The sequence below is a fragment of the Galleria mellonella genome, unplaced genomic scaffold (assembly GCF_026898425.1).
Source record: "Galleria mellonella isolate WM207_F2 unplaced genomic scaffold, CSIRO_AGI_GalMel_v1 utg103, whole genome shotgun sequence".
Lineage (NCBI taxonomy): Eukaryota > Metazoa > Arthropoda > Insecta > Lepidoptera > Pyralidae > Galleria > Galleria mellonella.
The window spans coordinates 4,631,967-4,647,283 of NW_026441966.1; the positions used below are offsets into that span (position 1 = coordinate 4,631,967).

At 30.8% G+C, this 15,317-nt stretch overlaps 1 protein-coding gene across 3 annotated transcripts in view; it reads left to right on the plus strand.

The window, feature by feature from the left end:
• Positions 1-15,317, plus strand: part of LOC113517251 (nitric oxide synthase-like protein) — a 145,669-nt gene that overhangs the window by 100,416 nt on the left and 29,936 nt on the right. Inside the window, exon 1 of one of the 3 annotated variants that reach the window (XM_026901876.3) lies at positions 7,372-7,850. The exons of the other annotated variants lie outside the window; for them this stretch is intronic. Within the exon in view, the coding sequence (XP_026757677.2) occupies positions 7,533-7,850 (318 nt within the window). The 5' untranslated portion in view covers positions 7,372-7,532. Of the gene's footprint in view, positions 1-7,371; positions 7,851-15,317 lie in introns of those variants that run through there. 3 annotated transcript variants of the gene reach the window in all.

A 15,317-nucleotide genomic window follows, 5' to 3' on the forward strand; every position in this document is an offset into this window, starting at 1 on the left:
TCCCCCCTGGAAACCATCGTGTTGAATTCCAGATGTATTCATCACGATGGGCTAACTGACCTGCCTTTACATGCTATCATACTTCACTGGTGCTCCGTCAGCGTATAACGTTAGTGCAGGCGGGGTTACCATTCCATTATCATCCATTGAAAAAAGTACACAATAATTATAGGTACTGATAGCACAACGGTGATAGTCGAAATACCTCTGAATACCTCATAAGGGATTATATTTATATCGTTTCTACATTTATAGCTCGTTTTATAAAAACATTGTTAATTAGTTATGATAATTAAAAACTGTTGCAGTTAAATAGATATTTTAAAATTAAGTTAAATTTGACCATAACAGGAGAAAAAATCTTGGTTATCTCTGGGCAACGGAATTACTATTCCCGTATGGGTGCTAAGACAATGATTTGTGTTTATGCTGTAGGTCCTGCAATTTATACGAGTAGGTACTCAAGTCGGTTCATTATTATATAAATGTACGGTCAGACGCAGCAGAAATTATTTGACAATAAATAAAATATATATACTAACAAATATAATTTATAATAGGGTACTCAGAGTTGGGGGGTTTATTGATACCGTTGTAGTGACTATGGGTAACACTCAACATTAGGGGGGAAAAGGAATTGTTAGTAATGGAGACTGAGAATCTCAGAGAATCTTATCTGAGAAACTATCATGGTTAATTTCTGATGAATTCATCATGATGGGCTAACTGACCTGTTTTCATTCTCATTTATCACCCTTCACTGGTGTTCCGGCAGCGTATCCCGTTAGCGCAGGCGGAGTTACCATACCATTTTCATCCATCAAAAAAAAAAAACACTCAACATTCCCACATTTGACCGAATTAAATAGGACAGGAAGTGAGCTTTACCATAGATTTTTAATAAATTGGGGTTTTTATCAAAGTATTTCATCACCGATGTACAGTTAGTCTTAAACTGCCACAAACAGATTTAGTTTCGGCCAGATTTGAATTTTTGACTTTTAAAGATACAGGTACAGAACTTCACGTTTTCTTCCAATATATGTACATAATTTTTATACTAAAAATGTTTAAGATGTTTGAGACATAATACTATATTATTTTTATGCATTGAATTAGCGAAAATTGATGATTTTTTTATATATTTTAATTACCTATACTCTATAGTTATATCTTTTTATAATGTAATCACTAAATAGCTGTGCTTACTTAACAACATTATTACAATTAATATGTTTATTTATTTATTTATTTTATTTATATAATACAGGGGACTATGTAGACGACTATGTAGTTCACCTAATGGTAAGTGACTACGGCTGCCCATGATCACCTGCAACGCCAGAGGCATTGCAAATTATTTTATGGTTTTACTTGAGAATATCTTGTTGGAGTCTTGACAATTTATTTGTATAGTTCATGTATGTTCTTGAGTTAATAATCTAATTCTTAATTGATGAAATATTTTTTCTGAGATTTATGTAATAAATGTTACAATTTTTTCTATTCTCTTGGCCCCTGAAACTAGAAGGCCCTTAGGTTGGGGGCCCATGGTATTTTGCCCGCTTTGCAATACTATTGTTACGCCACTGTTCATCATTTTAGTGTTCATTATTTTACATTATCATCTATTAGTGTGTTAGTTTTAATTATTTATTGAAACTTAAATGCACAGTAAAATTCTATGTACATTAGGCGGACTTAACGCCGGACGGTGTTTTCTCCCAGTCAACCATTGGGCAAACCGAGAAATACGTAGGCGGTGCATTATTGAATAGAGGGAAAATAAAGCAATACTTGAGATATTCATAGAATAAAAACATATAATTAGAGTAATATATTAAATAAATAAATATATACATATAATAAATACATAAAATATTGCTATATAAAACTATTAAATGAAAAACTGTATTAGAAGAGCAAATAGCAATCTATAAGTCAAACAGAGCAACCAGCAAGATTAAAGGAAAAGTGATTTTTCTAAGAAATAGGTACGCAATTTATGTTTAAAAGCTAGCTTGCTTGAGATAGATCATAGGTAGGTAGGTAGTTTTAATAGTTATTGTATATAATATTTATTGCGGTTTAAACATTTATAATTCTTTATATGAGAATGAAGATAAATTTATTTAAAGTATGCTTATATCTGTAATGCGGTAGCCATAGCAACAGTCGACATTTGACGACTGTTGCATTGCATTTCGTATTTCAATTTATTTATTATTTACCTTATTAATTGTGGTTAATATATTTAATATGTTTTTGCAGACCGTATATACAGGGTGGGTGGTGAACCGGCAAATGAGTTCATTGTTTGTCCCGAACTGTTTTTGTGTCCACACATGTTGTAGGAACTCTGATGAATATTATACAAATAATCTATGTGTATCCAACATCATAACTATACCTACGGGTCAAAGTTAACACAACCAAGTTTGCTATTTACAAAGCTGAATTACTAGGAGATTTGATTATTTTCTGAATTTAGTAAAGTAAACAAACTCATTGTGAGAATATTATCGATCATTTTTTGTGTGCAATAAAAAAATATGCTCAGGACTATAAATAAGTATAATACAATATTATTTTCAGTTCGTTATCCACATGTCTTCCCTGGAAATGATTGTGGTTGATTCCTGATTCATTCGTCACGATGGATCAATTGACCTGGTTTCGCCTTCGCCTGTCATCTACTGGTACCCAGTGTTATTCAATTATTAGTTTATCTTTTAAATTTCGTCCATTAAAAGTTGATTGCTATTCTTTTATAAGTTCACGTGACCAAAGCGTTTTTTTTCTTGAAAATTTTGTGTAAATGGAATGGTAACTCCGCCTGCACTAACGGAATACTATCATATATAATCGGTGATCGATGAGAATCAAAACAGGCCAGTCAGCCCATCATGATGAGTTCATCAGGAATTAACCATTATAGTTTCCAGGGGAAACCGCGAGGAGGTCGACCTGGTTGGGTATATTGCTAGCAATGGAATACTCAGTCTTCATTATTAACAATCCCTTTCCCCCCAATCGGTATGCCAGTTACGTCGGCTTATTACATTTAGCAACGGGCAGACGGATGGTGCTCGGTTGGATAGCCGTCGGTGGAATTGGTGCAGGTCTCTCCCACCTGGTTGATTAGATGATCTCTAGCCGTACCACGATAAACCCGCATCTCCTTTGACAGCTGTGCAGACACTTGAGGTCACGTTTGACGTGTGGAGAGCTCGTGTGAGCTCAGAGGTTGCAGAGGTGTTTTTTCCACTCGAGCATCAACTGCAGGTGTCTTGGTAATTCCTCTCGATGACAAATAGAAGCAGACGTAATAATGGAAGTGATCGTCTCCCTTACAAGCTTGATAAAATTTAGGATTGTGACGGAGGCAGCCTCTACCCCTCCGGTATCTTAAGTTCGCTGTCGAAGAAGGAGTCTTCAAGCTCGCGCCAAAACGCCACCCAATTCATTTTCCGTCTGGGTCACGGCACGGGAATCATGGAAGTCGCTACGTTGAATGCGACCAAAACTTGGAGATGCTGCGTTTCGAGGTCATACAGCAACTCCAAATTAATGAAGCAGGGGATATTCTTTTCAATATTATGCCCAGGACGTCGGGCGTATACTGGGAATGGCTAAGGCCTAGGAATTCCTTCCCTCCAATTTCCGATACTGTAATAGCCACAAGCGGTTTATCGAAACTCCGCGCAATTTCCACACAGTATGTTTTGCGTTGACATAGGTCATGAATATGGTTGGTGTGTCGCTGTCCGTGATGACCCTCAGATTTTCAATGTGAAAGAGATTAAAGGGAGGACGACATCCTGATTTCTATCCATTTAAAAAAAATACGAGCTATTTATTTTAGAACTAGATAGTGGTGTTTTGAAAGTGCTGTTGGCTGCGATTTGTACAATTTGCAATTACTAATATTTGACGTAACATGTATAATGAAATGATATGAGAAACATTGAAGAAAGCACATGACCATTGAATTATACAGTAAATAATTGTGACAAAAATGTATGACTCTATACAAATAATTACAGTAGAAGCACATGATCTATAATCGCCTTGGTGGATATTTGTTTGACTGATAACGGCACTGCTATTGTTCTTAGAAAGAAATAATAGTGTACGATACAATGGCATTATGTACATATATGATACCGTATCGAAATATTATATGTTAATAACAATGTTGTATGTATATGCTTATAATTTTTTATATTTAAATTATAGTCGACCAGAAAAAATTAAAAAAAAATTTACACATTATTTGCCTTGTCGATATGTCATCATCTGAATATTTTCTTAATATAATTCTAATTAACAACCCGCCATAAATTAAAGTTTTATCCCAACCATCTGGACAAGTGGTGGTCTTCCACCGTGCGTTTTTCAAAGCACTTTTTCCACGCACTCTTTGGAATCAACTTCCAGCAGCAGTATTTTCGAACCGATATGACTTCATAACCTTAAAGAAAAGAGCATATTCTTTTTTAAAAGGTCTTTATCTTTGAAACTATAATTTTTATTTTATATTATAGGGAAATTATTATGCTAGAAGTTATGATGTCTAATTTTTGTTAAGATTTAAACAAATTCTTTTTTGGTTCATTATAGTTCTTAACTAATACAAAACTATTAGGCTTGGCATTGATAATGTGAAGATGGAGGAGAGTGGAAATCATAAGCTGGATCCAACATTAATGAATGAGGAAGCTTTCAAAATGGTGAATGAGAAAAGAACATTTAAACAATTGAGAACAGACGATGCAAAATGCTTGGTAACTTATACGACATGATGGTTTTTTAAAAAGCATATTAAAAGGAAACATAAGAAGCAAAAGAGGAAGGAGATGACTAATAAATAGCTACACGGGACAGATAAAGGAAACACTATGTGTCATGTCGTATAGAGAAGACAAAGATATGACTTGGAATAGAGCTGGCTGGAAAAGAACATATGAAATTGCCCCGACAAGAGAAAACTATTAAATAAAATAGGCCTTAATATTTTAGTATCGCTGAAGCATTAATTTAGAATGTTAGTTTCAGAACTAGATTTAGGCAATGAGGTTACAGAATCGACCCCAGTGTTTTGCTCTCACAGACAAAGTTGTAAATTAATCTATGGTCATAGCTTAATATATTACAAGTAGAAATACTTTGTCTGCTGCTTGTATTGCTGTGACACATACATGATAGCAACTTTGTTATTTATCGCCGTCTCTTTTTAATAAAATGTAAGTACATTACTAGCGGCCGGCTTTGGCTTGGTACTTTTTAGTTTTTCTTAGAAATAAAATAAAGTCAATGTTATTTGCTGTTAATTTTTAAAATTGGTTAAGTTTTTTGAGTTTATTTATTACAAGCAATACGCCACGGTTTTACATGGGTAGAAAGATGAAATAATTTTAATGATATTCTTTTATTTATTGTAATTTTCATAGGCATCTCTACTTTTCGTAAATAATATGTAGCCTGTGTTACTCACTGATAAAGTAGATTTCAACGTAAATTGGTTGAGTAATTTTTGAATTTTTATTCATTACAAAGAATATAAACAACAAAACATCAAATCTTTCTTCTTTACGATTTTAGTTAAGATATGTATAGACAGATATCTGTCTACAATTATAATATACAATTTTAGATGTATTTATATAATGTATACGAATTAAACATATAAGTACGTTTAAAATTGTCCTAATAATAATTAATAAACAAAAGTAGATATTGTTTTTTAGTAGATATTGATTATTGAAATCCTTGTTTTGTACGTTATATAAGTATATAGATGCCCCCCCCCCCCCACACACACAGACATAGCGAACATTTTTGATCTCAAATATATTTAGATATTTTATAAAATATAAACTACAGATTATATGTATATTTGGAATACAACTTGGCAGATGGTGGGTCTAGCGCTGTTTCAATATTTACTCTAAAAAATTCTGTTGTTTTCCAATAGTAGTACAAATAAAAAATTGGTTAATCGGTTGAATATTTCGATTTAGAACTCTCTAAATCGAATTATTCTAAATTGAAAAAAAAATACTAATTTTTTTTTCAATTTAGAGAGTATTTATTGCTTATTGGAAATTTTAACAAAACTTGCATACACTTTTATTGACTGTTAGAGTATTTAGAATTAAAGAGTTAAATCAATAAACTATGGTGCAAATAATATATACTAATGCAAATAAATCCTTGATATGTGTGAACAATATTGATATTATCATCATCATCATCATGTCAGCCGTTAACTATCCACTACTGAATATAGGCCTCTCACATAAATTGGGTGGTTTTGCCAATAGTTGCTAAGCTCGGAAGGCGGACTAGCATCTCTTGATCATTAAATTCCCTTAGTCGCTTCTTACAACGCCCACGAGTAACCTCTTGATAAATATGGGATAATTATCTATTTTTATGTTACAGTAACTTTCAAATTACTTTGAAAGTAAATACCACAAAAACTTATTTTGTATATCCATAACGAAACTTAGGAGATTTCACAGGAATCGACGTATTAAGTTTCATATTCTATTTTTGTCTATGAGTAGAAAGTTATTCTATCCTATTTCTGTTTTTTTCTCGCGAGTATCACTAAACTATTGATTCGGGATAGTGAGTAAGACGTTGATTCTTAGGGGAATGCACATGAATGCTCTTTACGAGAATATTGTTTCCATAATGTCAAGAGGTAAAGCCTGATATGTGACGAGCACCTTTTATATTTGCAAACATGACATTGCTTTAGTACAGGGGGTAGCGTCCACGGAATAAATTTTATTTTAATGCAACCTTTTAAGGAACGAGTAAGCTTAACGTAAGAAACGTTAAAACTTTTTATATATTTTAAATATTTTTTTTTATAACGCTTAAAATCTATTTAAGAATTTTGATTTCGCAGTTTTGCATATATTGAAGTAAATAGTAACCAACACATTAATATCTACATATGAATTTTCGAAATTGTCTGTGTATGTAACATATTTAATTACTTAAACAGCAATAAAATATTTTAACATCTTTCTGTACTATTTTGTCATTTATTCTATTTTTAGTGTGATACATTTTCTATCTGTGTATAAAAATATGAACGAGATATGATTGCATACGAGAATATACATAATTGCATTTTAAATCAAATTTACTTCAGAAGCTAATCCCTGATAGCTTCTAAAGCTATCAGGGATATTCATAGTCTTATTTATTTTTATTATATCAAAATGATGTTATTATATTAATAATTTATATCGTTTAAAATTCAGTTAGCTCCAAGTCTAAGAAGATAAACGAACGACCAAGTTCGTGGTTCATGACAAAATTATTATATATACAGTAGTCACACAAAACACTTATTAGTACGCGGACAATTTCGCGTACTGTGCTCATTTTCAAAAACTTGGAATAGTCATCCAAGTTATAAAATCCCGATTTCTAACCCGTGTATTTATTTGTTTTCAAAATTTAATTTCAGTGCAATTAGTTGAATAGTTCTCGCGAACAGATAGATCGCAATGGCTCCTGGAATAATCCAGAATTCCGTAAACATAATTAATAACTCTCTCGAAGTGATCACGACAGGTTCTAATGGCGGAGCCATCAATACGTTGATAGCTGGAGACGCGAACAGTACTTGCCCTAGTCAGGTGAAATATAGTGTTGTGGAAATAGTTGGAGACCAAAATGGTGTTGTTGATGAATTGTCTGCTAATGGAGATGAAAGGGTCGGGAAGGGGTTGCCACGGAAAGTTATAAAGCCTAAAGTAATAAAGAATTTGGTGTCAGGAGAATATCTGTACGATCGGCTTTACGATGAGTCGTGTCCAAGGACGGTGAGTGATTTTATACAAATTATTGTAGGGAGTTTTGATAATATTTATAAACCTATTATTATCATCATCTTACTTATATAAAATACTTGCTGTGACATTTTTTTCACATAAATTAGAATAAAAATTACTACATTAGTATATTAATAATTTATTAATTATGTTTATTAATTTGTGATTCAAATTTAAACTTAGAGTTCAAATCTACTAAATTTCATTCGGTTATCCTCGGTAGGTTATTCGCGGTTAAGATCTGAACATATTTACCAATTTTTACAATTGAAACTTTGACTTTTAAGTAAATTATACAAAATGTTGATTAGTTAAAATTATATATTTGAAGTTGATGTGTAGTTGTATTTTGTTTTTTACATTTAAAAAATAATTCTAGGGATGATGAGGATAATTATACTAAAATAATAACGAGTTTAACAGAAGACAAATGAAGTAAAGGATCCAAAAAGTAGGGTGGATTAAGTGAATAAAGATAGTTTGTGTGATAAGTGGGATGACTCTTCTGGAATAAAATGCAACAATATATTGTGCTGATAGTAAATAAAAGAAAATACGTTAAGATCGAGGATGATCAATATATCTATGTAATTATTAAAATATTGAAGAATTGACCTTTCGATTGTTCGACCTGATGGGATTTGATCCCACATCTCTGCTGTCCAGGCTGAATGGTTCCCAGTTACTCTCCTACTTTAAGTGTAAATCTTATTTTTCAACATTTAATAATTTAAGATTTATAATGAAGGATTATGCATTTAATTTTTTTTTTTAATATAAAAGATATGACATGTGCTCTCTAAAATAAATAAACATTTTGGTAACTCTCTGTTACAACAACAATGTCTTTTAATAGTTATTGAATATCTATATATACTCGTAAATGTATAACGGGAATTTTATGAACTTACTCTGTTAGTCGTTTCCGACAATTGTTTTGATTTATCCGGAAGTCAATACAAAGCGCTGTAAGCCACCTGAATGGAGAAAAAGTAGTCATACATGTATATGAATATACTAGAGGGAGACTGTACAAAAGTCGATTGCTTGGGTACCTCTGTCCCATTTGTGTTTCAACCGTAAAGCAGTTGTGTTTGCATGGCTGTGTTTCGGTTTGAAGGGTGGGATATGGCGTGAATTTACAGGGTACAGAGGAATAACACCTGAGTCCTCAGGAATGGCAACGCATGGGTATCATGGGCGAAACAGTATACTCTGTTATGTTCATGGTACTGCTCATGTTTATAGGCGACGATTACCACTTTCCATCAGGTGGGCCGTCAGCTTGTTTGCCATTCTAAGTTGTATAAAAAAACATGTATATAGACATAATTATAGAATACTTAAATTTATATTATGACATGTAATTTTTTTTTACAAGTGATTATACTAATCATTGGAATTTGTTTATTTTCATTATGTTGTATTGAAGCAGAATATAGTATAAATTTTATCTAACTAGAATAGTTTATAAGAAGACGTTAATAATTTAAGTCTTTCTCCATGCTATATACAGTACGTGTGTATCAAATTTCACACTGATTGGTTAAGCCGTTGAGGTGCCAAGTGGTAATAAATAAACAAACTCACTTTGTTATGCTTCTCTTTATATCACTGAGGGGGCGAACTAGCGTACAGCCCACCTGATGGTAAGCAGTTACCATAGCCTATGAACGCCTGCAATACTGGGGACATTACTTGCGCGTTGCCGACCCTGAAGACACCTTTTTACCCTTTTTTTAATATTATTGGTTAGGATTAGTAAGACCTTTTTAATCTAAGAGTGGGATATCATTTGTGACACCGGTAATTCTTTTTATACTTTTCAATGTTATGACATAATACTAAATATTCTTGAGTATGTTGGAACATAATAAAATTAATAAAAACAAACATATATAAAGATAAGGCGAGTTTGTCTATTCAGTGAAGCACGCGCTCACTAAGTAAATAGAGAGATAATTAGGAATAAGTTAGGATCGGGCATAATAAAAACAAAAAAATTATATTATTTTACTATCATTAATTAAACAGAAACTACTCTATCTCACAGCGCAAGGTCCATTAGATACTAATATAGATTATATAGATCGAGCGTCTCCATAGTAATGATTTGAAAAAAAAAGGGACAACTTTTTCAAACAATTTTGCGTGATAAATAGAAGTGATTCTTTTATAACTTCTATATTTATTTTGTCTTATAAATTCTGCATCTTTTTAATCCGTAAACAATTATTTTATTTATCAAATAATACGAATGCTAACCTCGCCTGCGCTATCGGTATACACTGGCGGGACACTAGTGAGAGATGATAGGTGAAGATGAGGCAGGCCAGTTAGCCTACCGTGAAAAATTCATTAATGAATCAATCATGATGGTTTCCAGGGGGAACCCCGAGGAGGTCCACCCGTGAGGGTATACTGCTAACAATAGGGTTGCTAATCCCCATTACTAACAATTCCTCTTCCCCCCGGGGATAATGTAATAAACAGCTACACCAGTAAGGTATGAAAAAGAAAAGCCCTATATACGTATCATAGAGAATACTATACTGTCTCACAGCTAACAAGGTACAATTATGCTAATATCTTCGTCTTATGGGAAGAGACCCATACGTAATAATGAGATGGTAATAGATTTTTATGTTAATTGACGTGTGGTACGGAAAAAGGTAAATGCTATGGTTCGCACATCTATGTTTACAGGCCAGCTCAGATTACACATAAAAGCGTGACGGCGTTTCTGATTTTATTATCCGACTATTTGGCGTGTCTTAAACATAACCATTGTTTACTTAGACGCAACTAAAGCAAATAAATTTAATTGTTATATGAATTGTAAGGCTAATGGCGCGAAATGCGCAGGTCTTGTCTACGTCATAAGATATCATCATAAATTTATAATTAAAAATAAACAATTTTAAAATTAGAACAGTGTTATTTAATTAATAATTCGTTAAATTGTCACGCCAAAGTTCTTTATCATTATTACAGTTGTATAAGTAAATTAATGTAATTATTAATTAATTTTCTTTTGAATCAATTTTTTAGTAGATTTTATACAAAAGTCGTCTGCACATCTATCCCACTCGTGTTGATATTGCTAAGTAGTTGAATTGTATTAAGAATTATTAATATAGCATGATTATGTTTCGGTTTAAGAGGTGGGATATGACAATAAAATTATATGGCACGGAGATATAAAACCTTCATCCAGGGAAATCCTTTATTTTTGTCGCTCTGGAATAACAGCACGTGAGAGGTATTATGGTCGATTATATTTTCTGCGAAGTCCAAATAGCTATTCTTGCCTATACGTAGTGGTTACCATATTATAACACGTGCACATTTATGCCACTACAAGTGGCATAAAAACTTATGTTCCAAAAATTATATAAATCAAAGAAGTAATATTGAATTCTTCATGACGGTGTCCGCTGCATCTTAATCATTTTTAGTCACGTAAACTCATAACAAAGTTTCATGAAATCGTAAAAAGTTAACAGATAAAAAGAAACGAAGTCTGAATGCGTTCTTTACTCATTTAAAAAATAACTTTTAATTGAATAATAAACGCTGTCTTTGTTTTATAAAACTTTATTTTATTTTTATTCTATCTATAAGTAAAATACTATAAGGCATTTTCTTAGCCAATAAGCATTTTATCATGTAGCATTTGGTATATAATTTCCGATACATAAGTATCGGAAATTATATGCCATATAGGTATTAATTTTACTAGTTGCCCGTTTAGGCTTCGCATGGGTATACTAATGAAGAAAATACGACCAAATTTCGCTGACTTACTTTTTTTATATGAACATTTTTAAAAGCAAGTTTTTCCGCTTTTCTTTACAGTTTTTCAAACATTTTCTTTTATGCGAATCTTATGTTGATAATAACAAACATAACAAAAAAAGTATTTGTCAAATAGGTATAGGCCATTCTGAAGTGAAGCGCTTACATACATTCGACAATAGATTTTTGTCTATGCAGATTTACTGAAATGCATTCGTAAACAACTGTGCGTTGTAGGTATTTGTGTTATTTTTGTACTCCAAGTTCATCTTTGCTGCTTTTTCTTAACTCATTGAATATTTATGCCAGTTTAATAGTTAAGAATATGAATAAGTACGCTCATAATATGTATAATGTACGAGTATATTTCAAGTACCACTTGTTAGAACGTACTCTTCCGAACTCGCGAGAGGCGGTGCCTCAGGGCGCCTTCCAGTTGTTATGCGCAACTTTCTGTGCAGTGTGAAACCAAGATGTTCTAGTTTTGAAATTCCATGTTTCATTACGTATATTTTAAAGATTTAACTTACTAAACTGTAAAATAATATAGTTATTTGTTATATTCTTAAAAAATACATATTTCATATTATGGAAGATAATGTAATATTATTATGTATTAATGTGTAAGTAGGTATTGGGTATGGTAATTTGAGTTCTATTAATCACAGAATCGATTGTTTCAACTAAAGAAATATTTTTTTTTAATCGATACATAGCATTGATTCGATTCAGCATATCGATAATTTTGTATTGATTAGATCCATAAAATTATTTACAATTACTTGAATGTACTTAAACACTAGTCTAAGCTAAATACATGTATATTTATAAAAATCAATATATTTGTAAAATAAAAAACATGAAATAGTTTTAAAAGAAGTTAAAAAAAAAAAGTTAAAATAACGATTATTATGATGCCGGTTTTCTTTTCTATAATTGGGTTTAAATACAAGTTAAAAACACAAACTCTAAAAAAAATTGGTATTTGGAAAACCGATATATATAGAGGTCCGATCGATAGGTCTATTTTATTTTTTTGTCATCAATTTTTCATATTACAATTTCAATCGATTAAAGAATCTCTAAATTTATACGACAAAAAAGGTTGTTCTAAAAAAAAATATTTGCGGTCCCTGTTATGTCTATTCCTTGTACACACGAAATATTGATAAATATCAACATTTCGCGTGTAACAAGAAATAGACCTAAGAGGGACTGCAAATACTATCTTTAATCTACGGTATGACATTTCAGTAAACATACCTACAATCCCTATTCTATGAGAACGTTTTATTAAATCCAACATGGCGGAATTTATTTAAATTAATTTGCAGACTTGAAAAAAATTTGTCGTTTTTAACATCAAAAGAAAATCGCAAATTAATTTCATTTAAAAGAAATATTTTGAGAATTCTTACCCAGGTTTACAGTCTTTTGCATATTTATTTTATATCTATTTAATTTGACTCCTACAGATTTCAATTTCGTAATGTTTAAAAATCAAATACGCAATAAAATATTTCGGTATAAATGGACATGCTCATAAATTCCTCAGATACAAATTGGCATAACCTTAATCGTGAAAGGGTCTTTTATGGCTATGGCATTATTATATTAGCGACATAAAAAAATCTACTTTTTGCTTAGTAGATCATAATAATAATCTTTCAGAGATATCTACGTAGATCTATTGAGTAACTATAATATTTATTAACATGTGTATGAAATATTCGTCATATTGTTTGGTGAAAATAATATACGCTTTTTTTTTAATTGCCTAATGAAACGAAAGAAACTCATTTTCAATAATTATATTAAAACATATATTTGATATCATAATTACACGAAGTGCTCTGATGTATTACCTACTACCTCAGATTCTTTTAGTTTATATAAATAGAGAATAGGGTATTAAAAATAAGTCAAAATTCAGTAAGCCAAATGTCTCTATAGCTGGTTTAAATTTGATGAATATATTTTTAATCAAAACAAAAAAGCGCCATTTTTTCTGTGTTGCAAGTGATTTGAAAATTTTTCAAATCAGGTTCTTGTTGTTATTGTTTTTTTTTATTTGATTTAGTAATTTTTTTTGCAACAAAAATGAAAATAAATTGTTAAAGTTGACTTTTATAAAAATAAATTATTTAGGTTGATTATATACTTTGTCAACAGAAGCTCACACTGATTGAAGAACCAATCATCGTTTCTCGAATAAATAGAATGAAAAATATTTAGATATTCGATATTCAAATCACGCAAGGAAATATTTACTTTATAAGATGATTTCAGATATCGCTTTTTCAAGTAGGGACTTAATCATAGTCAACTACGAGCCATATTAAATAAAAAAAGGCAATCAAGTGCGAGTTGAAGGTCTGGCTATAAAATTAAAAAAATAAAAAAAAATATATAATAGATACGTTAATATTAGTTAATTCTTTTGTTTTTCTTAAATAATCTCAATTTGCGTTCGAAGACAGCGAATGCGGGAAGAATCAAATGCGGGAGAGATGCAACAAACAAGCGAATGTTTAATTTTTCCCTTAGATTATAAAGTATATAGATTAGAAATGTAAAAGACAGGAAGTGTAATAACATATATGTTAGAGCGAGATAGATATGCTTATCTATTAAGTCTATGTTATACTAAGTTAACGAAACTGAAATATTAAACAGTACATTCACTTAAAAGTATCAACAAAATAAAATAAATGAATACTGAGAGTATTGTTCAACTGTTTATAATATACCCTTGTATAAAGTATTTATAATAGATGAGAATAAAGGAAAATCAAAAATACGAGTTGTAAATGAATATTTATTTTTTAAAAGTGCATAAGCAGAAATCGTATTTATTATCTATAATATATATAATATGTCATGTAGGATAATAGGTTTACATAGTAATTTAACTATGTAATCCTAACTTTACATGTATGTGATTTATTCTTTAACAATATAAAGCCTTTTAGTAATATGAGAAATGAAGCACAAATACTCATAATTTGTTTATTTTAGAAATCATATTATTAAATCATACTTACTTAGTATAGATATAATATATAACAAATAATCAACTTCTGTTAATCAATTGATACTTATTTAACTATAGCTTCTTTAGAACTTTCATCAACAATAATTATGATATATTTTCTATAATGACCCGAATGAGGTTTACTATACTTGTTCACACTTGATACGTCAGGGGGCGCCGCTTTGTTCAACGGTTAGACAAGAAGTGTCTCCCCACCCAAATAACAATCTCTTTATATCTACACGGCCGAATTCGAGTAAACAAGTTAGCTAAATCACGTGTTCTTACAATTTTATTACTTTTTATTCAAAGTATCATGATAATAAATAACTATACAGTCAATTAAAATATAAATTAATGTTTTATATACATTAAAAGAATAATTTTTTTGCAAAATTTGATATATATATATATATATATATATATATATATATATATATATATATATATATATATATATATAACAATTTTAATATTTTATTATTTTTAAAATAGTCAGTCTGATTTTTATTAATAAATGTAGGTACACATTCTGAAACAAGATGTTTAAGAAAACTAATATATTTAAAAAAAATGTAACAAGTGCATAAAAGAACTATTTTCATTTATTCTTTCTTTCTTGACAT